Raw genomic sequence first — 27,176 nt, forward strand, 5'->3', positions numbered from 1 at the left:
AGCAGCTAAACTTTGCATTCCAAGCAAAGAGCTAGACAACTAGAAATGTAAATTCCCCAGGATCTGATTTCCATTGAAGATTGTCACGGGAGCTTGGTCTCACAAGCTGTTTTAGTGAAAGGGGTCTGAAGTGCCTGTATAATTTCTATCACTTTTCAAATCCTTGGCTCTCCACTAGTCCTATGAGTTTTTAATCCATTTGGCAAAATCAGTGATGTACATACATGACCTTGTTTCAGCTGGGATAGAGTTAATTTTTCCTCAGTAGCTGGTACAATGTTGTGGTTTTGGATTTGGCATGAGAATAATGTTGATAACACACTGATGTTTTGTGTTTTTTATATTAAACTGCTCTTATCTCAACATACAGGTTTTGATTTTGATTCTCCTCCCCATTCCACTGGACTGGGAGTGGGGGAGGTGAGGGAGTGGCTGTGTGGTGCTTAGTTCCCAGCTGGGATTAAACCATGACAACACACCAGCATAATTTTTGCTATAATTGGTTTAGCTCATTTCCTTAAAAAAAATAAAACATTTGCACAAGCAGCTCTCTTCTCTGATTAATATTTTTCCACAGCAAATCATTCATTCTTTGTTGCATACATTTTCAGACTCCTCTTAGACATGTTCCATGGGTTGGATTTGGGGTTTAGGATCATGAAATGTTTCCAATGATCAAAAGACGCCCTTTTTTTTTTGACACTTGTTTATTTGCAACAGTAGTGTGAGATACAGTAGAATACATGTGGGAACCAGATAATCATGTATTATTTTATAGTGAATTTTTCAGTAGATTATTCCAAATATTACATATGGAATTTTAAAGTTCTATTACATTAGTTCTGATATCATGGTGACTAAGCACTTAAACAATAAGCAGTCTTGTGCAAAAATCCATATACACAGTTTGCTTTACCTCATTTGTCCTAAATTTCAGACTGCAACAGGATGACTTAGATCATATAAGTGGGTAGCAAATACTGCAGTCTATATTTACATATTATCTATTGAGAAAGTCCTTGAGAAACTCAGATACACACAGGCTGAACTGAGATACAAAAAATTGTGTATGGTGTTTTTACCTCTCACCTTGAAAAGAAAGACTCACAATGTAAATTCTCACATATTTTAATAAGATTAAAAAGATTGGATGGTGTACAATATCCTGAATGTGTTACACAGCCAGCAGATAAGATGTTTCAGAGCACAGCAGCAGCTGCTCTGCCATCAAGCACTAGAAAGGTAGATGGCCATCGAGCTTTCTAAACACACACTGTGGCAATTACTAATAACCAGAAAAAAAGCACATTTTGAAAAACTGATATGCAAATACACGTGACAAACCTAAACACAGCATGAGATGAATCTCACTCCTACTTCCACTGAAAGGTGGAATGCTTGGACAGAAGGGTTATCATGACAACTCGGATGCTGCAGGGTTTCTTCTTCTTATTTTTTTTTTCCTGAGAATAGCTAGAATTTGGGTGATGAACTTCTCAGAGTACACACAACCTAAAAGGTATTTGTGTGCTTCAATAGAATCACCCTTGGCTTCCATGCTTTCTTTTCTGAAACCCAGTGACTTAACATTATGAAGGTGCTTGTTAAAGTGCAAATATAGCATTGAAAACAATCCTGCTATCATGGAGGAGTGAGACTCATCCTATTTTTGGGGCCCCAAAATGATGACAGACCTGCCAGTCTTTCCATCCACAATCATAAAAAAAACCATTTCCCACCAAAAGCAAGAAATGTTTTAAGAGGACATCAAGTATGTTATGAGATGCAGTGTAGAGCTGAAGAGCTTAAGAACACAAATCTCACTCAAACAGTATCAAAGTACATGTTTAAAAAGAATACTAAAGCAAAAGTATCTTGAATCCTCTAAAAGGTCATGCTAGTCTATTATTTAACCAAGCATGACTATTGTACAGTGATGATACCATTGCAAGACAGCTTAGAGGAGCACCTATCCCTGTGCTAAACTAAGTCCTAATGGATGCTGAAGAGTGATGCTCCCTTATATGAATGTGGTGGGGCAGAACCACCTGTGGTTACAGCCACTGCTAAGGATTTACTGTAGGGTGGGTCATTAGCCTCAAGTTGAATGCATCTTCTTCCAAAATTAAGCATATTGCTGAAAGCCTTGGATTTTAGAAAAAACACAGTGAAGTGTGTGAGAGAAGCCATCACACCCCAAAAAAGCTCAGGATCATTTCCACTGTAGTCAATGACAAACTCCTCCACAAGTTTTAATCTGTGGGATCAGGAGCAGACCTACCACACATTGCTTACCTGCTAATGTCTAATGGCATGGCATCAACCTTTACTGCCTGCTGGCCTCTATTTTAGCATCCCTTCTTTTCCCTGATCTTTTCAGAAGTGTCAGGATCTTATCCTCAATAAGGAGCTCTGCTGGTTCTGGGGCTGGTTCTGAGTGTTTGCCACAGTTCATTAATACAGGAAAAAGATCCTCCTAACAGAGGTGGCTGGTGCTATGCTCACATTTTGCTCACCTCAGCAGCAGAATCAGGCTGGGTGAGGAAAACACACATCAAGCCATTTGTGTAAAGGACCCTTAAGCATAAAGCAAATCACAGCTTCTTATTTAAATAACACAGTACCATGCAAAATTCACAAATTAAGGAGTGTCTTTAAGTAAAAAAAAATGCAAACCTTTGCTTAAAAATCCACCAATTTTATGTGTATTACTCTTTACTTTTTTAAGCCATGCAAAAGGTTTAACCAAAACGTCCCTTTAACAAATACAGATTGGAACTACGTAAAAGAAAAAGCCCAACTTACTGCCTAGACAAATCCCCAACAAGTTTTGATCTTTCTTACTGAATTTCTTTATCATGGTATTCATCCATCTGAGCAGAGGTCTAACACCACACCTGTGCTGCCCTTCCCTTGGGACACAGTTCTTGCTGTGGGAAGGAGCCCTTATCTGCAATTTGACATTGTCCATTGCAGGTCCCCAGCCATGCTCAACTGCAAATGCATGAAGGAGTCATGAACCTCATGCTCAGTGCAGGGAACTTGCACCACACTAACAGGGACTAAGAAAAGAAAAATGTGGAACTTGAAAAAGGACACGCTGGGACTACACAAGGCTGCAAGCTGGGACACTAGAATTGCCCTTGGAACATAGTGCACAGATTTGAGGGTTGTAGTGGTTTATTATCTCATTAGAAACATCTAATTCCCTGTAATAAAGATTGCATGTAGAGTATGTCAAAGAACAGATGAGGCTAATACAGCCCACAGTCAGGACTAATACTTTTTTTTTCCTCTCTTTTTGCTAAATAGGCAGGGATAGGTTTTCAATTTAAAAATAAAAACTATATAATTACGGTAATAATACCATGCTCCTGACTGCTCTGCAGCTGCATATTGTAAAACTCAAAGCCACTGATCAGAAACAAAAGCAGTAAGTCAGCAAAAGCTTTACAGAAATGTTCTGATGGGGTGATTTTGTCTGGCAAAATTCTCTATAGGGGAAAGACTGTTTACCAAACATATTTCATGTCCTTTTGCCCCTAAAACACCCTGCAAGCACTTGAACCTTTTTCTAACAACAGATAAAGAAACCTTTGCCAGAGGTGTAGTTTATGACTATATGAACACAGGAACAAGCAGTGAACCTGTTCAAATAGTTAGGCATCAGTTACAACAAAAAGCCAGAAGCAGTCGTATTTTTATCATCTGTTATAAAAAAATATTTCCCAATCAGTGTCTCAATACAGTTAAAAGTTAAAACCCCTCTACATTACTAATAAATTAAAAAAAAACACTATCTCCAACCTTCTCGTAAGAAAATAGGTGAGTAATTTAAACCTTTAGTTTACATAAATTAGCACAGAAATGTGTATTCAAACAAGTGCACTGAAAACAGATATGCCTTCTTTTCTTCTGATATCTCTTATTTAAGTTATTAAGTAACAGGAAAGCCTTTATATTCTTTGCATGACCTTGAGAGTCTGCTAACACTGAATGGTCAATAGTCAAACCCCAGGAGAATGTTTCACCAGATAGACAATGAAAGAGGGAGCAAGAAGTACAATCAACTGCTTTGCAGCCTTATTACCCTACACTTCAACATTCCATTTCAGCACATTTACTCTTGGGGATGAAGGTAATGTATTTATACAGTGAATCAGATGAGTGAAATTTGATGGGTTGATAGAATTTTTTTTCTTAAAAGCCTGTTAAAGTATCATTTTTTTCAGAGGTAGTCTGCAAGGCAATAGTGATGTACATGAGTGGAAACAATATTCCTTTGCTTGACTGTGGATAAAACTCTTAAATAGTGCTGGTGCTGTCTCTGAACCTCGCAGAGAAGGCTTAATGGGTAAGATGTTATAATCGGTGCTGACAACAGCCAATTAAATGTCAGAAGAACAATCTGATAAGTAGGTCTTCATGTCTATAGGCATTTCCTGGTACGTCTTAACTGTCAATCTGGATGTTACACATCTCTATCTTTATCTCATTATTGACTGCTTTATTAAAGGAGAATGCTTTCATCTCCTTTTTTTTTTGACTTTGGGGTTGCTCCAGAAAGAAGGAAAGGAAAATACTAGGAACAAGTCTAAGTTTGGAATAATTGATAGGGAAACCTAATTATAGCAAAGTCCTAATCTTCCAACCGAGCAGGCGTATGGTTTGGTGACACCACTCTGTGCATGTGCCCACACCATACCTTTCAAGAAGTGGAAGGTGCTCAGTCTAGAGGAGATCTGTTTCTTTAATGGGTGGAAGGATATCTGTGGACGTGCTAGCAGGCCGCTCTCTGCTTTCAGTGCTTCTTGCTAGTCATACGGAAGACAACACCTCGCTGGATGGGTCTCTTCCCTTCTTGTCCTCACCCCTGTCGATATCAATCACATGAACTATGCCAGGCTTCAGGATCAGGTCATCGGTCTCTACGTGGCTCCTGTTGTCATCCACCTCGATGTACTTGCCCTTGGAGGGCTGGGTGGCCTTACCAAAGACGTCTTTGAAGCGGCGCTTGAGCTCAACGTCCGGGCAATAGACGTACTCGTACAGAGCACCGGCAAGGACGGCTCCGATTATCGGTCCCACCCAGTACACCTGCAAAAAAAGGGGTGGGGAAAAATCCCAGGCATTAAGCTTTTAAATTAACAGTGATAAGAAGGCTGACAAAGATGGCCCACTTCTCTGAAGTGAAATAATTTTGTCAAGTTTTATTGATCTATCAGGAAGTTAAGTCAAGTTTTATTGAACTATCTTCTTTACAGGAAGCCTCTTCTAAACTTTTCATTCCTCACTGCCAGCTATAGACCAAAAGTATGGACTCTTTGCAAGAAGACACACAAAGGAAACATCGATGTAGAAAAGTGATTTTCTTCCTGCATTTTGAACCAAGAAGACAATGAACTTTCAAGGAAAAAAGCCCTTCCTAGTGTACGCACAAAGGCCCTTCCTAGCGTACACACAAAGAGTTCTGCTTTGGTATTTCAGACTTATGTTTCCAAAATATTTCAAATTTGGCATTTAATCCTACACAATACAACAGGCAGTCAACCACAACAGGCAGTCAACCACAACAGGCAGTCTGATAATCTAATTTAAATAAGCAAATACAATGGACATAACACAACTTTGTAGGTACCTATCTATTTAATCGTGACCAGCAGCAGTGCAGTGACATTAGCAGGTGCCAAAGCCCACAGGCTCCTGTGAATGGTATGCCAATGTCACTGCTCTGGAGGAAGAGAAAAGGCTGTTTTTCCAAGTGGCCAGGACAGTAACTAAGCTTCTCCTGCAAGTTTCTCCATGGTGCATTTGTTTATTTGTTTATTGTTTATAGCTTCAGTTATAAATTACAGGCTTCCTCAGAGTATGGATAATTAATCTTGTGAAAAACTACAGCAGTTTTTCACATGAACAAGCCATTCACTGATAACTGGGTAAATCTGCCTCAATAGGATAACTCTTGGGAACAAAGTTACACATGGTATCGTGTTTGCAGAATTGAAGCCTTAGGGCCTGAAGACAATGCTATTTCTATTCTTAGTTGCAGTGGGAGCAATGTGGGCTTCATACTTTAAAAATCAAGAAAATCCTTATATGCACTGTAATATGCAGCTCTTCAGTCTGCACTGAGTGTGTCTCTAGAAGTGATTTCCCTCTCTATAATTAGGTGAGCTGTGATCCATCTTTCCCTTACAAAATATGAAATGTTTTTTTGTAAGTTGGATGCTATAGAAATTCACTGCATCATTCACAGCCTGCTTATAACATTATTTCCTGCGCAACTGCGCCTGACTAAGCTGACACTTTCAAACTGAAGCAGGTAACATCTGGCCTGGTCTGCAAATACCAGACTGCAACCTCTTCATCTCTCACTGCAGGCATTTGCCGAGGCAGGTTCTCCCCCAGGAACCAGATCACAGAGGGTCCCTGTTCTCATTTTATACATCTGCCCCAGTTTGCTGCAGAACCAGGTGAAATGTGAAGCTGACGGAATTACTTCCATAGCTCCTCACCAGCAGGACCAGAGGGGTTTGCAATCTGCCTTGGAGGATTTTTCTTTCCAGCAGTTCAATTCTTTCAGTCTCCTTGGGTCGCTTTTTTCATTTTTGTTTTGAACTTTTCCTATGATTTCTTTTCTACCCAAGCTATTACCTCCACAAAATGGCCCCTGAAATAGTAAGATGCTGTTCCAAACATGCTGCATGCTGCACTGCAGTCCTAGATGAGGAGATGATTATGCCTAAGCTTGGGGCAGGTCAGTGCCTGTCTTCCTGGGGGATGGTCTCTATGGGATCTACTGGTAGCAAATGATGTATGAAAAATCTTGACCACTGTTTGTCACTATGGTAGAGGAAGTATGAAAGGAGAGTTACCCATTGGTTTTCCCATCTTCCCATAATGACAGCAGGTCCAAATGATCGAGCTGGGTTCATGCTGGCACCGGTGTAATTGATCTAAAGCAGAGAGAAATGTTGCCTGTTATTAAAGTCTGGAAGGCAGTGATTCGATTTCTATGGGACCACCCTGGTTTTGTACAGCTCCTCCTCTTTACAACAGATATCATCACTCTCCTGAGTCTTAACACAAAGTTAAAAAAAGTCATCACATGAACAGCCCAAAGTTCTGGCGCAACACCCTACCCAAGGGGACACTCCTGAGACTCCAAAGGGCTTTGGTATGGGTCCATAAAGAATACGGCAGCTATATAGCTGTAATTGCTCTTAAGGTCACAAAAGTTTCCATTTACTTCTGAAGTAATCATAAAGGGTGAAGGGATCTATTTTTTTAAAGAGAAACCATTAACTTACAGCAAATAAGTGTCCAATTGCAACAGAAAATCCAATTGCTAAAGCTACTGAACCAGTGACATCACTTCGTTTTGAATCACAGCTAGCAAAAATAGTAAAAACCAGCTGGAATGTAATTATCAATTCCACCAGGAGTCCATGCCCAGCAGAAAGATCTCTGTGTACCTGGAAGAAGGCAAAGAAACACCAGAAATGAAGAAAAGGTGATTTTGTAAATCAGAAAGCTATCACACGCACAAATTGTATTTCAATGAATGGCATTTCTAAATAGTACAAAGTGAAAGACAACAATGAACTTTTAGAGGTACAGATTCCCCCCTCTTCACCCTTCTCCCTTTTTGTAAAAACTTTTAAATGTTTTTTTATTTTGAGAAACATGGAAAATCATTGCTGGACTGAGAACAGAAGGCTTAACAATAACATCCAACTGGAACTTCAAAGTTAGACTGCAGAACTATAGTTTATTTTTACACAGGGATTTGCAAATGCTGCACTTCGCTTTCACCATTTTTTTTTTTCTTGGGAGCACTGTAATTTACTATTCAATTATAAATTCATTAATTAGCCCTGACTTAATTAATTTAAATTTCAATTAAAAATTAAGCAGTGTGCGGCTCAAGTGCATTTTTAATAAGTCCTGCAACAGGCCTAACTGATGGCATTCCTTATTAGTTTAGAACAAAGCTGAAATCTAAGCCACCATCTATTTCAAAAGTGTGTCATTTTAAATTGATGTTTTTTCAATCCCCATCATAATAGCATAGAATTAATTTCCCCCCTCTCCAGACCATATAAAAATGGCATTTCACGCATATATTATTTAAATTTTGTATGTAAATTAATATTACCTGCTGTCATCAGATTTGGGGAAGTTCTAGGAAAGAGAGCTTCTATAAAAAGATCAGCTATAACTATCACACTGCATAAACCCATCCTAAGGAGAGCTTTAAGCCCTGTCTGGGTGTGGTAAATAAACCAGCAAGCTGTTAAAAATCTGTACCTGAGCTGTCCTCATTCTGTGTGACACTGATTCTATTTTCTCGGGGTCTGAGCTAGGCTAGTTCAAGAGGCAGAGGAGGAGAGATTACCGCAGTGACTCCCAGGCCTCCCACCACGCTGGGCGGTGTGACAAGGTAGAGGATGCCCGCGCCCACGATGGCTCCCAGGCACTGGGCAACGATGTAGAAGACGGACTTGGCAAGGCTGATCTTCCTGGTGCAGACCATGGCCACGGTCACGGCAGGGTTGATGTGGCCTCCGCTGATGTGCCCAAAGCACTGCACCATGGTGGCAATGCTGAGTCCAAAGCAGAGGGATATGAGGACCATGTCCACAGGCAGGGGCTTCTCTGCTCCACCCCAGTTGATCGTGGAGCCGAGGCTGAGGAGGACAAAAATGAGCATGGCCAAAAACTCCGCCGAAACGGCTTTCCAGAAGGGCTGAGTCCAGACTCCTTTAAACGCCACCATAATTCTCTCACACTTACACAGACGTGCACACTTACTGAAAAGGAAAGCAAATTTTCATCAGAAGCCAACAAATAAACCTTATGCTCTCCTGTTAGGGGCTGCTCTTTAGCCGACTTTGGAGAGAAGGCGGCAACACTGAGTATCCTTGGGCTGGGACAACCACAGACTACCCTCTTAGAGCAGACTGCCCTTAAAACATGTCCAGAGTTGGAGTGTCTGCAGGACCCAGGGTAATTAATCACTCCTTGTGATAACTCTGCATAGTTTCAGCTCCCAGAAAGCAATGTCCGTGTATTTTGAAATGACCAAGAAATTAAGTGTACTCTTCTATGGTAGCTGGCCTCTGATTTAGAGGCTGTATAGCTCTACCACTTCCAGTGGCCTGTTGATCATCATGTTCATTAAATCAGTGAGTATCCTCTTTTTCTATGCAAACCTGTCATTTTCACAAAGCAGGTAAGATAACTCAATAAAAAGCAGTATCTTCGTTGAAGCCTAGTGGTTTTGATGACAGTGTAGTGTTGGGGAGTTGCCCTGGGAGCTTGAAGAGAAAGTTTATTTCCTTGAACACTCGCACAGATCAGTATTTCAATTTATATTTATGCAAAGAGCAGTTTCTTCACTGTGGATAGTGGGTGGAAATTGAATTCAGGCAGGAGAATAGATGCAATCCTACATTCTGACCTTTAAATCAATTGTGTAATCAATAAAATGCTTTCTTTTGGGCTAACGGCGCCACTTGAGCTGGGGAATAGAGCAATATTTTCTCTGTGTGTGGTGTGTAAAACTCTGCATGGAAAAGAAAGAAGTGTCTTGGCTTTTCTTCCTGTCTGGAGATGCTATTTATTAGTCTACACCGCCTTCCTGGTGAGTTACAATTTTGCTAGATGTTCAGATACCTATGAAAGTGGGTCACCAAAGAAAAGTTATTTGTGGTATTAATAAATTAGGAGAATAAGCCAAAAGGGAAGCATTTTAATTAGTTTCTAAGGAATGCTAAAAAGATTCTTCTCTAAAAACAAAACCAAGAAACATCCAACCCATCCAAAAAGTAGAAAACAAAAGAAAGAATATTCAGCGGCTACATTTGGGAACAGAATTTCAAGTGGAAGATGGATGAATTTATGCTCAGTTATCTACGGTAACTGAGCTACAATGCATATTTAATACCAGTTACATCAGAAAGGAGCATAAAAGTCATGTCTGCCCTTCTCAAGTCATTGCAAGAGGAATGGCCCATGAATTTCTTAACAGTTACAGTGAGTAAGGGAAAAGCAATTTAACACTGTGACTGGAGCAAATAAATTGTTTCCCTGACTCATTTTCTATGCTAATTTACTCTATATTTTGGATAGGCCTTTTGAGCTCTGTCTCAGTTCTCTACACTCTCAGATGAGAACAATTAAATTCTCTCCTAAAAATGGCCCTTGTTAAGTGTTTATGAAGGGATCTGAGACACTTGAATGAGACAAGTTCCTCTAGAGAAGTGAAGCCAAAACCTCAAAAGAGAATAAAGTAATACCCCAAATCTTCTGATTTTAGGTCAAACTCAAGATAAATGGAAAGATGTTTTTGTAAGATCTCATATTAACAGTCAGTTAATGGCCAACCATCTAGACTAGACTTTTTGTACAAAATGAACCCAAAATCATTGCCTCCCTCAAAGCTGAAGCTCACAGGTATTTGATGTTCTTACCTTTGAACTCTATGCTCAGATTCACACTGAAACTTAAAGGCTTACCTCTGATTCCCTTAATGCTTCCTCACTAATAATTTATCTTAGTGACCTGAGTAAGAGATAGGTGCTATATCCATACTGAGAAAAGCTCATTTTCCCAGTTCCCTGGGCATGTTCCAGGTGAACATAGGGACAACACATACAGTGAAGCCCATGGAAGAGAAACCTGGGACCTGGGTGCACAGACAAGCGAAGCAGCATTCAGCTACTCTTTTATCCCTCAGCTCAGCTGGGATGTACCCTGGATTCCCCTGGTGCAAGCCCTGGTGTCATATTCAAGAATTTTGAAAAATTTCCAGCCAGCAAGAGCACTAAGGGGGGAATGTAGGTTTATGGAGCATGGTGACTTCTGATGTCTTTGTTCAAATGTGCCTGACTGTCTCTTTCTGTAATCAGAGAACAGCAAGATCAGCAGATTAATTACACACCTCCCAGAAAGTGGACAGAAAAAGGTGTTTGTATTTGTCATTAAGATCATGCAGTTGGCTTCTCACTAGTTGTGCAACATCTTGGAAAATCACCTTAACAGTGAGTGTGTGCGTGCACGTGGAAGATCACACCTTCTACTGGACTGCTGGTGGGCCTGACTAGAAGGAGACTATCCCTTAGGAAAGACAGATCTCATATTGCTTCTCCAGCTGAAAGCACGTGCAGTCAATTCAGTCAATATTATCTGCAGCCCTGAAAATGCAGAAATGCTGCAGGCAAGCCAAATGCTTCAAACACAAAAGCTGGCTCATCAATGTAAGTTTTTGTTTTTCCAGAGCATCATGCTACATAGAACTCTGTCAGCCATATTTACAGTTAATGATATAAATATCTATTTTTAATCCATAAAAATCCTTTTTTAAAGCAGTTTGTTCTTCCATGATTTCAACACTAAGCAAAATGCTCAGTTGTCAGGGCCAGATTTTTCTTTTAAAAGCCTTCACCTTTCCTCCCTACAGCTAAACCCTCTATAAATGTTAGTAAAAGCTTAATACTGTGTTTGAGCCCTGAGCCCAGGTTTTCACTTAAATTCAAATGGAATCAGCAACTTAGATATCAAAACCATCTCGAACATCCACTATTTGTTCTGCATGCAGTTAAATTTAAAGGCTGGAGATGAGTCAGAGTGATGGCTGTGACAGGTCTGAAACTGAAATGGGACCCCTCAGCAGCTGAGATTTGCCATCAAAGTTGCAAAACAGGGGTTTTTTTGAGTAGTTCACGTTTTCCTTAGATTAATTCAAAATACAACAAAAAACCGCTTTAATGTGATGGTCACACATTAGTTTCACAGGTGGGCACACTGGAAATTCTCTGGTCTGGGCTACAAGATTACACAGTAAATTGTGTCTGATAGGACACAAAGTGGGTTTTGCAGATCACCTTGCCAGCAAGGCTTCAGGCATGATTAAGGCTTCAAAACCATAACAGTATAAATCATAAGAAAGGTTTCGGTATGAAAGTCAAACAGTATTTTAAAAATTCTTCGTTTTGTAACTAATATAATTTCAAGGAGCAGAGCACACATCCTGACAGGAGGCTTATGGCCAGCCACTCCACAGGACACTGGTGTCACGCATGATTTCTGTGCGTGGTTATTTACAGTGGCATCTCCGCAGCAAACTCGCACGCTGCCCGACCTGGGCTCGCACGGCCGGCTGGAGCTCGAATGGACATCGGGCACCTGCCGGCCGGCTTTGAGGGACGAGGGCGACACGCCACCCTTGCAAAACCAATGCACGGCCGCAGGGCTTGCTTGTAATCATTCTGCCCCATTTTCCAAAAATCTGTTAAATGAGCGACTGGCATGGGTATCCACAGCAGGTGGGGAGTCTTGGGAGCCCAGTACCGCAACTTTTTCTCTGTGCGCTTCCTGGGCTTTCTCCACACACGTCTCTCTATTGCAAGTAGACAATGGAGTTTTAACATGTGGAAAGAGACTGTGAGTTTGCTTCTCTCTGCACTCTTCGCACCTCTGATGTTAAAACTCCAGAGCGACCGCCAGGCTCCGATAGTGCCTTCGGGAAGGGGGAGCTGCTGCCTGGCTGCCATCCCTCGGCGCAAAGCGCAGGAGGAGAAAGGCAGCAGCGCGGAGGCAGAAAGGCAGCAGCGCGGGGCGCCGCACCTGGCACCGGACAGTCCCATCCCGAAACCGCGCACCCCTCCCGCCGAAGCTTTCCATAAACTCATCTTTGGTCTGGGGGGGCTGTCCCCTCCCGCCTGCCTGTCCCCCGCCTGTCCCCCGCCTGTCCCCCGCCCGCCTGCCCTCCCTCCCCGCGCAGGGCCGCGCACTCACCCGCGGCGCGGAGCGGCCGCTCCGTCGCTCATGCCTCCCCGGCGGGCGCGGGTGAGCGGCGGGGCCGGGCCGGGGGCTGGGACCGGGCCGGGGCTGGGAGCGGGCCGGGGCTGGGAGCGGGCCGGGGCGGGGGCGGGACGCTCCGAGCGTGCGGCGCTGCCCTCCCTCCCTCCCTACCTGGTGCGGCACTCGAGGAACGCGCGGCGGGGCAGCGGCTGCGGGCCGGCCTCGGTCATGTGCCGCCGAGAGCAGGGCAGGGGGGTCGGGCTGCCGGGCAGAGAGAAACGCGAGCGCCGAGCTCCTGCGGCGCGGGGCCGCCCGGCAATGGGGAGGACTCAAAATCTGCTCGGTTTCTTCTCTGCCGCTCGGTGTACTGAAGGGAAAGCAGCCCTAGTAGCTCAGCAGACAGGGAGTTTTATCCATCTAAAATGCCTGTTAGTACCTTACTGGAACTCTACTGGTTACAAAATCATAGAATCATAGAATATCCTGAGTTGGAAAGGGACCCACTAGGATCGAGTCCATCTCCTGGCTCTGCAAAAGACCGCCCCAAGAATCACACCATGTGCCCGAGAGCATTGGCCGAACACCGCTTGAGCTCTGGTGCTGTGACCACTTCCCTGGTGAGCCTGCTCCACTGCCAAACCACCCTCTTGGTGAAGAATCTTTTTGTAGTGTGCAACCTAAACATGTCCTGACACAACTTCATGCTGTTCCCTCGGGTCCTATCATTGGTCACCATAGGGAAGTGATCAGTACCTGCCTTTCACTGCCTCTAGACTGTGATGGGTCTCCCCTCAGTCTCCTTTTCCTGTGGCTGAACAAGCCAAGTGACCCCAGCCACTCTGCATATGGCTTTCCCTCTAGGTCCTACACCCTCCTCGTAGCCCTCCTTTGGTTGCTTTCTAATAGCTTTATATAGTTCTTACATTGTGTTTTGTTTATTGAAGTTGCTAAATTGAATAAAGTTTTGACTAGTATGAAATGCCAAATGGAGACCACTGGAAAATAGTGTTTAAATTAGATGGTGATGCTGTCTGTTGAGGAAATTCATTACTCAGTGCCTCTGCAGCATGAAAACAATTCAATGAAAAACAGCCCTTCATGTAATAAAAAAACCCCACAAAGTTGCCTACGGCCCCAGGCACAACTAATTCATTAGAGAATGCACAGAAACTGTCACTTGAAGAAGACATGGTTGAGAATGGAACAAACTGTATAGAAAACCTGATTTAGACCTTTGCATACTCTAGAAGAGTATGTGCATAAGTTATAATGAATACATTCTAAAGAACATGTTCAACTGTACAATGAGTTTCAGCTACAGGTAAAGCTGTGCATCCATGCATCAACAGTGAAAAACCAAAATTTAGCATGACCGGTCAGCCTGTACAAAACACATTGTATCAGATAATCCTTCTAACCATGAATAAACACTGCCAGATCTGAAGAACTGCTTCAGGAAACCACAGACAGGAAGTCCTCCCTGAGCTTCTGCTAGGAGATTATAGACAATAATTTATAACAGTGAAAAGCGAGTTTATACTCGCTTTTATATAATGTATAACACTATCAATTAAGGATGCCCTAGACAAATTTGTAAATACAGCAATAAAAAAGTCATATCCATATGTTAAATGTTTACAATTCAGGGTTTATGGCAAACACAGGCTATCATAATGTACAAATGTAGGTGTTTCTCTCCATTTGCCTGCTCTTTCTCTAAAACCATGTCATAAAGAATGCCAAGATACACTCACTATTTGATGGCAAAAGAGAAGCTGCAGGCTTGATGCTTGCTTTTTTGGTTTTCAAACTTCACATCATTTGTGTATATCTTAAGCTTAGTGAGGGAATGGGTGGGGGGTGGTTGTGTGCAGTCATCTTTACACACCTCTGCTCTTTCATTTGCTGTCTTTGGGTTTTCAATCTAAGCCCTTCACAGTCTGCTACAGTGATTTCAGAAAAAACCTCACTTGTTCTTTGGCACCTTGTGGACTCTGCTCCTCTGGCATGTTTGTTTGTTCACAAACAAAATTCACTTAGCAAAACCAGTAATTGCTTTTCCTTTTCTGGCAGATAGTGTATATCTGCTCCTTTTGATCTGCAGAGCAGATCACTGCCACATGGAGAAGCCAGAACATTAATAGCTTCTGTCACTGCTACCATTCTTATTGTGAAAGATCTTCTGGAGAATTAGACAAAGGTTGTGGCCACATAAAACAGAGAAAGGCAATGCTTGGGGCACAAACCTGGAGCGAAGTACACTGTGCCAACTCTGATCAAACAAACAGACTATGTTCTGTTGAAACCACAGAAGGCAAGGAAGACATCCCTTGAGATGGCACTGAGAATCAGAGGAAAGCTGCCCCAGTTTATCCAGGGATAAATTTGTCAGTGTTAGGAGTTGGGATCACACACGTTCTTTTTTTTTTTGTTTGTTTGTTCATAGTTTTCTTCTTTTTTTTTTTTTTTTTCTTATATATTGTCATCTTTATAAAATCTGGGTTAACTTGTTTTGGACTCCTATCCAACAGTGAAATACTCCTGCTACTGTGCTCAACATAGTTAAAGCAATAACTTACAAAAGAGTATTATGAAAAATTTAAAGATGGTGTTAAAACTTAATCCATGTCAGGGTGGGGGAAATGTGCAGAGGAATCTTGCTGTGCTTCTGCTTCTCCTTCACTGAACATTAAGTCTGAGTTTCTACAGTAATTTCTAGGACATCATGAATTAAAGATCTCTGTAGGAACTTGAGCCATGGTGAGAAGATGCTACAACACATAAGATATCCCCATTCTGAACGAGAACTTCCCAGACAGTTGAAGCGTGCTGGATCTGGGATTTCAGTTTGGTTGGTTATGGAGGAGAGGGCACACTGCCAAAGTCAGAGAGGAATGTGCAAACAACTAATTCCAGCTAAAACAATATGAGGGAGAGGGGCAGAAAAACTCCCAGCACTAGGCTCTGTCATCTCACTGAATTACAATGTGGGAAGAGTCCCTTCACTGCTATGGCAAATCTCATAGATACCCATCCTGGGCAGCTGTCAGACTGTGGGGTTTGTCAGTCAAGACTGAAACAGATTTAAACAAAGACGAAAACCAAACAAAAGAACACAATTTAGAAGCACTGTATGTTTTCTTGGTGTCTTAGTCCTTTTCCACCTGTACCTAGTGGATCTGGACTCTGTCCTTCCTTATGTTGCTGTTGTTAAGCTCTTCAGCTTGCTTGACTTCTCTCAGCATCACTTCAGGCTTTTAGTTTCCAAAAGCAAGGAGGTTTACATGCCTGTGCTTTCTCTCTCTCTCTCTTGCCCTCTCTTTGTTCTGGGTGTTCCTGCCCTTTTCAGCAGATCTTGAGCCCACCAGCCATTTCAACTACAGCTGATGGAGGATCAGAAATCCCAAAGCTCTTTAGGCTCCTGCCAGTTCCCTGGGCATGAGTGGCTGCAGGCAACCACAGCAGAAGGGACACTTGCTGTCCCTGGCAGGACAGACTCCAAGAGGATTTGTAGAAGTGCCCTGGTGATGGAGGACTTAGTTGCTGTTTTCAAAGTGGTGCAGATTCCTAGGAGACCAAATTCCTTTGGCCTTCCTTGGCTCCTGCCGACAAGAGCGTTTAAGAGCGGGCTGTGAGCCTTTTCAGAAACCATTTGCAGAAACTCTCAGGCTTTTTTTTTTTCCTGAGTGATGAAAAGTTTCATTCTGTTGCCACTAATAAATCCCCTTCCCCTCACCAATTTATGTTTTATAAGTTTGGGTTAAGCTTTGTCTACTAAAAGGATCGTACATAAAACACCACTTACTGAAATGTGATCTTTGCACATTTCTGAAGTTTTAATTTTCCTGCAGTGTAATCTTGTTACTTAGGTCATTCATTTTGTCACGCCTTGGTATCAGTCTGGTCCAGGTTTGGCTGCAGGGCTATGTTCTCCTGACATTTAGAGCAAGAATTCCCTGGGAAATCAGTCAAGAGATTTGACATTGCTGCTGGCCAGGCTCCAGTAGGTTTAGTTTTACTCTCCTTCTCTATTTATTGTGGAATCTGTCTGTCCACAAGCTGCACATTGAGTTCTGTGCTAGAGAAGGAGAACTAAAGGGACAAAATGGCCATTCATTTGGGGGATTCATTCAGGCTTTTCAGAAAGGATTTACAAGAAGCTGTGCACTTAAATGACTGCTGAGCTTCCTTAGCCCTGCACTATTACCTCCCTCACAAGACTATTTGGATTGAATGCTTTTTCTTTGCCCTCTCCCCCACCTCAATAGGCTTCAATTACTGTTGGAAAAGCAAAATTAAGAACTAGGTAGCACAGGAGCCACCTGGAGGTTTTTCACCTTTAGAAATAGTTTAATTTGAACATGGTATGGACAGACCCTTTGCTTGGAGGAAAAAAAAACAACCCAAACAAGAGAAAAAAAAAAAACCAACCAAAAAACCCATCTTTTTCTCTCCTCTTGCCACAAGTTGCTGCAATGTCAGTTGTGAAAAGCTGCATCAGTGGCACAGCCTGTCAGGATTTGATGAACTGGAGAGAAGGTGCAGGGAAGCTGCCCTGGGCACTCATGGGGGCACAGGAAAGTTAGGGGAACAGCCCCAGGTCAACTGGAAATAGAGGAGTAAGGTCTCTTGTGGAGGGGACAGTGACATGTAGCAGCAGCACAGAGCAAGATGCAGTCAGCTCTGAATGTGCCAGGAGGGAAAACCATCATCCTGCTGGTCTGTGTGCTGGGGCTGTGTAGCCTTAGCCAGTGGGACCAGAGATTTATCTAACTTTGCTGGGTGAGACACTAAAATTCAGTTAAGCAGTCCCAGATTTTATCAGCCACAGAAAATGCAGTACTCTGTAAACACCACTCTTATACACTCTGTAACATCCAGCCATGCTTTCCTGACCAGTCTGTGTTGCTGTCCCTTACAGTCCTTCTGCTCTTTCTAAGCTCCTCAGCTGGAAATGCTCAGCTCCTTCCCACACCACCACTTCAGGTTCCTACAGAAATGAAGCTCAGCCAAAGAATTGTGGAGTTCAAGACTAGATAGTAACATAACATGCTCTGTTTAACTTTGTATATTGTAGACCATTTCACTTTACCTCAAGACACATTTCATGAGTTCAGTAACTTATATGCTTTGAAAAAGCATCCTTGCTTAGATTTGAAAACTCATGGGAAAGAAAATCCACCCCTTCCCTTGGTAGTTTATTCCCAAGATTAATAATTTTCATCACCAAAAATGGTCTTTGTCTCTAAACTGAATTCATATGAATTCATCTGCCATATGCTGCTTCTTATTATGCTGTTATCTGCCAGATTAAAAAGCCTCTTATACATCTACTGTCTCCCCATGAGGATACTTATGTAATGTGAGCAATTCAACTCTTCATCATCCTTTTGATAAGCTTAGCAGACTGAGCTCTCAGTCTCTCCCTCTAAAAAAATATCAGTAACTTTAGTTTTTTTCAGGTCTTGTTTGTGCCTTTGCCACTTTTCCAACATGCTTTTTAAAATGCATATTTAATATTGGTCTCCCAGAAGGTACATTCTGAAGTGAAGGCATTTCTTTTAGCACACCTGGGAATTGAATTAGTCATTCTTGCCACAGTATTGCATTGAGGAAGCCTTCTTTCTTTGCTCTTCCACAGTAACTCCTGAGACCTTCTGGGGATATAGCCCTCATTCTGTAGATAAGCCTTGTTTCGCTCTGAGACGTGCAATTTTGCAGATATTCTGTCTGACAAGCATCACACTAGAGCACAGCCCAGTCTGCTGTGTTTGACCATCCTTTACTCAATCTGCTGATTTAAATGATTTTATACTGATAGTGATTCTATATTTACTTCCAGACTTACCTGCTGAGGAAAACCCTAAAGCACACGAGGGCTCACAGTGATCCCTTCAGATCTCCCAGCATGATCAGTACATTAAGTACTTTCAGAGATCTCTCAGCCAGGTCTGAACCCCTTTGCTGTTCTGTGGCTAATGAACAGGGGCAATTCTTGAAGCAAATATAACTCAGTACAGCAGCAAAGGCTCTAGAAACACTGAAACACACTGCTCTGTTCAGCTGCCTCTGTCAACCATTATGAGATTTAAAGATTAAATTGTGTGGTTGTTCATTTTTTTCTTTTTCTTGGGCAAGGCTGAGCCTCAGTGGTGTACATTTGACATGTGTCCAAGTGCTAGGAATTTGTTCTTTGTCCAAGGTTTTTTTTCTTTTTTTTTTTTTTGGTATACAATAGAATGAAAATATGTATAATACATACATAGCTTCATATTCATAGGATTTATATATGAATAGAAGTCCATGCCATGGAAATCTATGCCATGAATGGGCTTATGCAGCATATTCCAAGAAAGACAATTTTGCTTCAGATCATTCAGGTTATCTTTGTAGATTACTGCAGTAACTGTTGTCTTAATACTATGTATTTTACAAGGATTATCTTCCCTCTCAACACTAATACCTCCTAAAAGCTAAAACCTCAGGGCACAGATGTGAAGATGTTGATCCTTTTCCCATGCAGTGGTGCATCTTTCATTGAACTAACCAAAAAAGGAAGGTCTGACTATGAATATTTACAAGTCCTTTTGTCCATAAGCTTCTAAAGAAAACCTGATAGCATGTTTTTCTCAAAATCCTTTATAGAACAGTAACTTTATTTCTGACAGATTTTTGTGTTTACATCTTGGAAAAACCCCAGCACATCAAGCTAGTGATACAGGTGCTGCATTTTTACTGGACTAGGAGAAAGGTTTCAAACTCAGAAATGACAATTGGAGCTACTCAATCCCTTAATTAAAATTAACAAAAAAAAAACCCCAAAACATTTATTGCAGAAGACTTTGTGGATAAAAGTACTTTTTTACTTAGTAGCAGACTTAATATAAAATAACTAGTCTGATGCCATTCTTCATGACTTACCTCTTTAAACTCATCAGTCATCTCTTTTCTTGCATTCATGTTTTAGATAGACAGCCTTGCTGAAAGTTGGTGTTTAAAGTGGATTTCATGTGTTTTATGGAGAAAACTATTTTTTGTGTAGACAGGTATTGTACTGGAGTACTGTCTATGAAGGACACAAGACTGGTGGGGACTCCAAAGCAGGGGGTTGGAACTAGAAGATCTTCAAGGCCCTTTTCCAACCCAAACCATTCTGTGATTCTAGGACACCTCTCCAGGTCAAAATAGTCTGAACCCTGTTAAAAATAGATGTAACTTTCTAAGAATGCACGCAGAGAAAGAAGGATTTCTGAGGAGTTTATGGTTTAATGTAGCCCATTTTGTAAAAGCTTAACATGTCCAATTCGTGTGTGATTTTCAGTGTTCCCCTGCACACTTGACTGCCACGAGCACATTTGTGTCAGCCGCAGCACGGCAGAACCAACACGGCAGTGAAAGGGATTCTTTTCAGCTACACGCCTCGCTGGCACCGTGATCCCCCTGCTCCCACTGCGGCCTGGCTGCTTCTTGGGCTGTGGAGGGCGTGGAAAACCACCCAGCCTGGCCTCAGTGTGGCAGAGTGGAATTTGCAGAATGGTCTCTTCAAAAATTAGTTTTGACTTCCAAACTAAACCTGTTTAGTACAAAAGGCATGGGGGGGCACTTCCACACAGTGTCACAATGCAATTTTTGCTGTGCAATCCCTTCCCTTCCCTTCCCTTCCCTTCCCTTCCCTTCCCTTCCCTTCCCTTCCCTTCCCTTCCCTTCCCTTCCCTTCCCTTCCCTTCCCTTCCCTTCCCTTCCCTTCCCTTCCCTTCCCTTCCCTTCCCTTCCCTTCCCTTCCCTTCCCTTCCCTTCCCTTCCCTTCCCTTCCCTTCCCTTCCCTTCCCTTCCCTTCCCTTCCCTTCCCTTCCCTTCCCTTCCCTTCCCTTCCCTTCCCTTCCCTTCCCTTCCCTTCCCCTTTTAGTCCAGTTTGATTAATTTAGTTATTTAGTTTTTTAATTACTTTTAGTTTTACTCAAGTGATGATGCCAAAGCAGAACAAAAATCAAGTCCTGGGGGGGAAAATGATCACCTGAGTTACAAGCAAGTGTAATTTATTAGCAAAAATGAAGATTTTTAAGCCACAAACAGAAAACAATGTCAATGTAAAACAGTAGAGATCATAGTGTAGCCCAAGCAGTTGGAAAAATGTGTGAGAGATTTCTATCATGATCTTGAGCAAGATATTTTTAGACAGTAGTCTGCCCTGATTAGGTAATGAATAAATAAAAGACAAATCTTTCCCCACTGTTTCTTTGTGTAGAAGATACTGAAAGTCCTAGACTATTTCAGAAGTTTGGGCACACCATTGATTCACTTGGGTTTTGTTATGAGGCCAAAAAGGGAAAAGAAAAAAAAAAAAAGCCTGTGAAACCCTATAACTGTCCAGTCTCAGTGGTTTTGTTACTGTGCCAAAATAAGGGGTCAAGGCATAATAGCACTAGAAAAGCTCACTTGCTGTAGATTTTACATAACAAGTTCTCAGCTTCTCTCATTCAGTCTGTGCCTGTTTCTGCAACCAAGGCAGCACAGAGAGCAGATTTTAGCTACAAATGTGTCAGTGGGTAGAGCTTGTTTTCCTTTGCTAAATTTAAGAAATGCTTTGGTGCTTGAGGGCCAAGGGAGGCACAGAAAGTAAAACTGAAAATTCTAGAAAGAATACTCCCTCTTTTTCTCCATGTCTTGCTCAGAAAGGTATGGGTATGGGAAAGTAGCTTCTGCTGCTTCGAATTATAAGTATGTTTAAGGGTATATTTTGAAACTAAAAGTCTGTTAAGCATGGCTTCCTAAGAACTGTGTTCTTCAGTAACACTTAGGAGTATCCCTTATTCTGCTTTTCAGAGGTGGCCTTTGCCACTCCCAGAGATGTGCCTGGCAGCAGCAATGGCTCTGCCCACCTTAAAGTTTTGCCTGCTAACTTGCAGGTTGAGTAGCCTAACATATATCAGCTTAAGCTGAAAATTTCAATCTTAGCATCATCACTTTTAAATAAAGCAAGGCAGCAAATGAATTGTGGGCCAGATTCTGCTTGGTAAGCGTGCTTCCACTAGGGGAGTTTCTGTACTCAGGGGCAGTGCATTGTCTTGGCCCCCACTGCAGCCACTAGGCTGGAGACAGACAAAAAGATACAGGGAGAAACAGGAGCCTTGTTGGCAGCAAGTCTGAGACAGAAAAAAAATTTATCTAACTTTGGTTCAGTGTTTGTGTTTTCTCTGCTCTTCAGGAGGACCTGCAGGGATCACGAGGATTTTGAGAAACATCATCCTCCCTTGGAGCTGAGCTATTGCTCTGCTGCAGCCTGAGAGCACTTTGATCAGAGATACAATAGCAAAGCTGCAATTTATTATTGTTCATTGTCACCTCCAGCCACAATTAACATTTCCCCTTCTCATTAGAGGTTTTTCCTCTGTCCCTTTTCTGTTTCACTTTTTTTTTTTTTTTTTCCTCTTTTCTAAGAGAATAGCCGAAGTCATAGCAAAGGCGACAGGTTGTGTCTATGGCTTGGAGTGCACTATGGGGATAACACCTCAACTTCCTTGAAAGCAGACCTTTCTGTAAACCCCTGCCTCCTTCCCAAAACCTTCCTGGTGTCCCACCAGGAAACCTGCTCCCAAAACTCACATCTGTACCCATGACAAGAAACAGGCTCAGCTGGCAAACTGCAGCCCCACAGACCTGGCAGCATCATGCCCCAAGCAAGCTAAAGAAGCAAAAAGAAAGGCTGTGCAAGAGGCAAACTTGCAGTCCCTGCAAGTAGTTTAGGTTTGCTTGGAATAACGTTGTGGTTCTGACACATGCTAACAGAATGTTTATGTGCGTGTGTTTTCATGCACTTTTAAGGTGTTTAAAGTCAAATGCAGGACTTAACTATGTAGCTCCCACTACCATTGTTGCACAACCTTTGTCTAGGGGTTATGAGACTGACATACAAATACTGTGAGTACATACATTTATAAAACATGTGCATGCATTTATGTTGCATTTATGCAAGCTTGTAAGGAGGGAACTATGCCAGTGAACTCAGCTTTCTGAACACACTGAGAAGCACGCTTTTTTTCTCAGATGAACAGTAACTTATCATTCCTAGAACTTGAAAATCTGTCTCTGTGTGTGTCTGCTTTTGTCAAAAATGAGATAATTTAATATGCAGGTCCTACTCTGCAGACATCCAGTTTTTACATGCAAGTAACTACCCTGAGAAAATTAAGCCTTTAGCGTTTAATATCCTACTGACATATATTTACAATCCACTGAGTATTGATTTACCTCTCTGTATGCTGAAATGCCCTGATAAACCTGCTTTGCTCCCACACCTTATATCTCAGAATGCTGTTTCTTGAATGCAAATTACACGGGCCACTCAAAATTTACAAATCTTGGGAGATGAGCGGTACTGTGAGCTTTTGTGGAAAATGTGTTTTCTGCAAGAAATTTGAGAGGAAAAAGCCCAAGCCCTGAGACAGAAGGAATTTCTGCATGACAAAGTCAAGACAGACACGTGTGCACAGATGGTGCTGACAGTACCACACTCTCAGGCAGGCTCATTAGTGCAGCCTCAGTGCCATGATAACATAGATGGGCTGGACTGGAGGTGGCTTACACTTGTCAGCTGAGAGCAACCTGGCAATTGGTCTCACTCATTTGTGCTGACATAATTCGAGAGGGAGGGAAATTCTCTGTGAGGAGACAGAGGAAAGGAAGCAACAATTACACATATTTAAAAAAAAAAAGTTATGGTCATGGCCTTGAGATTTTCCCTTTCCTTTTGTAAGGAGTCTTTTCCCCTCTCTCACAGTTGTTAATCATATAATTTTTTGAAGACAAGAGGAAGAAAGCAACATAGTCTGTCTCAATGGCATCCCCATGTTATTTGTAGCCTCCACAGGGTCACAGAAACAGTGCCTGTGTTAGTATGAGGTAAATCCTGAGATGTTCTAGCATGCCAGGTGAACTGGAGCCTGCCACAAGGGGTGGCAGGACCTCAGAAAGGGCTGGGGGAACATGGCCCTGGGTATTGGGTCATGCAGCTCTGGTGTATAGGACAAGGCAGGAGTTTGCATACCTGGATGGGATCCACTGCTTCTGCAGAACCCTCTCGTTGAGCATCACTTCATGTACAGCTACTGCAGTAAAGGAAATATGGCAGTACTTATTTACACCAAAATAAAACAGCTTCTCTTTCATCCTGGCTCTGAATAAATTGAGACAGCAAGATTCTCACTCTGTCTGCTCTCCCAAAGGAGCCAGAGGGACACTTCCCCCTGGTCAGACATCCTGGCACTGGTTTTATGCTGAGGCAGTGCCTGGGTAGGCTTGACAGATGCACAGTGTTTGGAGACAGAGCTTGCATTCTTAAGGCTGCCAACTGCCCAGAACAGAGCTGAATGATGTGTTTCTCGGCTGGAGCAAAGCTGGGAAGTCCCCAGCTTCCTCCAAGCCCTTGGAAGTAAAGCATAAGGAAAGGCAATGAACATCCTAGAGTTAAATTCCTTACTAATACCTAATTTCTAACCACTGCTCTTTAGCCACACACTTTAATGATTTTAGGAGAAGACACATGGTATAATTTCCTTCCATTTACAGGACCACTTTACCAGTGGGGACATCAACACAGATAACATTTCATGTTTGTCCAACAAGTGCATGAAATTACAGAACCTGGATGAAGATCCAGATCTCCTAAGTCCAAGTCCCAGGCAGAGCTACATCTAACATTGAAGAGACATGTGGAGCTCACTTCAATTAGCTGCATTGCCAAAAGCACAACTGTTCTCCCATAAAACATGAAATTTCTATGATAACCAATCAATCTAAGACATTCTCCTTAAGCTAAATATTATGACTGTTTCCTGAATTCTCCCACTTGTGCCTATTTCCGAAGGAAAAGCAATCCTAGGTATCTGGGGATATAAACAGATGTTTTTTGCTAAATCAGAGAGTTTCACCTCCCAGTAGTGTATATGCTTGCCCTGCCCTGTGAACTGTACATTAATTGGTTGATACAGGATAGGTGCATCCATATTTTTAATGAAATATAATGATTTATGGTCAGATTTCAGACTTTATGTTCCAAGACCAAATTAATATAGTTTTCAAGGCATCACAGGAGTTATAAAGTTGATAAACTGGTATTAGCATTACAGTTGAAAAGACTTTTCTGATGTATTGTTAGCCTTAAGGCACATACAACAAAGATGTTTATATATAACCCACATATGCAATACAAAGCTCTAGAAAAATATTTTCCTCTCAGACTTTTGCAAAGTGTCACATTGCAATTTTCAGTTAAATTTAAACTCCATTTAAAATTAAAGCAGTGATCTCCAATGACATATCACCAAGATAGCACAGCCTGAGGCAGGAGTAGCTCCAATAAATTTGGCCTTTTGGGGGAGTTCCACCAGAGGAAATTTCCAGGAGTATGTGCTGCGTTTGATTGCACTGTGGCTGCACACCTCTGACTTCAGCAAGCAACAGTCTAGCAGCAGTTTTGGAAGAGATGGGCACAATGGCTATGTCTGAGCTGTCCAAGCCAAATCCTACCTGGAAAAAAGAAGCTGCCTTATGTTGATGCGTATATCAGAATTTGGGAATGCACACCTATGAAGTTAAATTCTTTAAAATTTGTTTATTCTTTAAAAATTTTGCTATTAAAAATTTGATTTTATTAATACTGATTCATTTTACAAGCAAAGCAGATGTAGAACATTAGGTTCCGAAACCCAAATTTTAATTTCAGGAGGGATGCATGACTGTCTGGTGTTTGGAAGAGACACATGAGCCAAGGGAGCACTCTCCTGCCACGCCAGCTCTCCCACAGGCTCCCTGTAATGCCTTTACAGCACATTTGACTAGCTCTGACAACTGACCTGCATTAGAGAAGTGCTTAGAGATCTTCAAATGAGGAAATGTTCATAACTAAAAAGCTTTTACTGTAATGAATACTCTTCAAAGAGGCTCTGCATGCCACAGCTGATCTCTAGTGTAGATATAATCTCACTGAATGTTGTGGAGTGTATTTTCATTCCTCTTCTGCATACATTATATATAATTTTCTGAGTAAAACAAACATCTGTGCGCAGTTGTGGAGATGAGATTTTATGCTAGTTATGGTGAATGACCTTCAGTTTTTGTTTTTGCCCAGGATTCATTCAAAATATAAACAAAGTTACAATGCAGCTCCCACTTTGACCTTTTAAATTTTACTTTTAAAAATAGAGGTTATCTTTTATGCTGCAAATTATGCCTTTATCTCTTATAATCCCATAAGTCAGATATCACAGTCCCACTTCAATTATGCTAAACTCTTATGTTAATTTTAAATCATGTAACTTAATTCCTGGCAAAGCAGGCTGGTGATTTTCAAAATGTGGTTAATGAAGCAAAGTACAATCTAGATTCTGCTACTGAGATCATCTGAATCCCTTAGGTCGCTGAACATGACTGTGGAGAGGCTCTTCTTTACAAAAGTCTCAGTTAGATTTTCAAAAAATGAATTTTTAAGTGCAGTTAGGGGCTATGAAATTTGAAGTTGAGCGTACAAAGAAGTTAAATTACTTTCACTAGAGCCATAGAACAACAGTGCAGCTAAAACAATTACACTTCTGTGCACATACATGCTTTAAAGACCTTAACTGGTGTCCTCCCCTGTTAAATCACAAATGCAAATCATATCAGATTTTCAAGATGATAGTCTGGGGACCTGATGTCCATGTCCATGGATGTATGCAAATCAATGTCATTTTCCCTATCATTTGCAGAAACCAAATATTTGCTGATAATTTCTTTCAATCCCCTCCTTGACTCAAACAATAGCTTTATCTAAGACCCGCTAGTAGAAGAAATCTTATGAGAATGTGTAGCTTTTCAATGCAATTAAGCTGCCCCCCCAAATCTCTGTCATTCTCTGATCTGATAGGTAGAAAGTTTGCCACTAAAATGAACTCAGTGTGAAACTCAAGTTCTTCAGAGACTTTGTCATTTACTAACATTAATTTATTTCTCTGAATTAAAGCATTCATACCAAATTCATCTATAAATTGGCCTCCATTTTTTATTAGCATGTTGCACTTTTTTCCTCGTGTGCTTTTTTGAAAATACTAGTACCATTAGTGTGACATTTTTTTTGTGTGTAAATTATCAGTTAATTAACACATATCCACAACAGAGAAGACAAAGCAAATATATACACATCCAAAGGTTGGTGGACATTAATTTTTTATTTAAATTTACTATATTCATTGGTCTTCCTGTAAGGCAAGAGAGATTCACTCAGGATTTGAGGTTGAATCCAATACTTACAACAGCAGAGAATCTAGAGGTCAAACCAAGGTCAAATTCAAGGCAGTTTTCACATGACTTAGAAGGTTTAACAAAATCAAAACTTT

At 41.6% G+C, this 27,176-nt stretch overlaps 1 protein-coding gene across 2 annotated transcripts; it reads right to left on the reverse strand.

Moving 5' to 3' along the window:
- Positions 1–1,449: 1,449 nt before the first annotated feature.
- AQP4 (aquaporin 4) lies at positions 1,450–13,247 on the reverse strand. Of its 2 annotated transcripts, none has more exons than XM_058032024.1 (5): positions 12,979–13,247; positions 8,399–8,813; positions 7,311–7,475; positions 6,876–6,956; positions 1,450–5,097 (listed from the first exon to the last, which is right to left on the reverse strand). In XM_058032024.1, exons 1-5 carry the CDS (start codon positions 13,035–13,037, stop codon positions 4,819–4,821), a joined length of 999 nt encoding a protein of 332 aa, XP_057888007.1. In that variant the 5' UTR covers positions 13,038–13,247; the 3' UTR covers positions 1,450–4,818. The 2 variants fall into 2 exon arrangements, with proteins under 2 accessions (XP_057888007.1, XP_057888016.1); XM_058032033.1 differs by lacking the exon at positions 12,979–13,247 and adding an exon at positions 12,802–12,876.
- Positions 13,248–27,176: the final 13,929 nt, after the last annotated feature.

Source organism: Melospiza georgiana, chromosome 1, assembly GCF_028018845.1.
Source record: "Melospiza georgiana isolate bMelGeo1 chromosome 1, bMelGeo1.pri, whole genome shotgun sequence".
NCBI classification, from domain to species: Eukaryota; Metazoa; Chordata; class Aves; order Passeriformes; family Passerellidae; genus Melospiza; species Melospiza georgiana.

Bases quoted from the DNA above. Each gene is read 5' to 3' on its own strand.
- AQP4 (XM_058032024.1), bottom strand. From the start codon at position 13,037: ATGACCGAGGCCGGCCCGCAGCCGCTGCCCCGCCGCGCGTTCCTCGAG. The intron at 8,814-12,978 runs GTAGGGAGGGAG...TTTCCTTTTCAG, and splicing joins TTCCTCGAGTGCCGCACCAG to TAAGTGTGCACGTCTGTGTA. The intron at 6,957-7,310 runs GTAAGTTAATGG...TCTCTGCTTTAG, and splicing joins CAATTGGACACTTATTTGCT to ATCAATTACACCGGTGCCAG.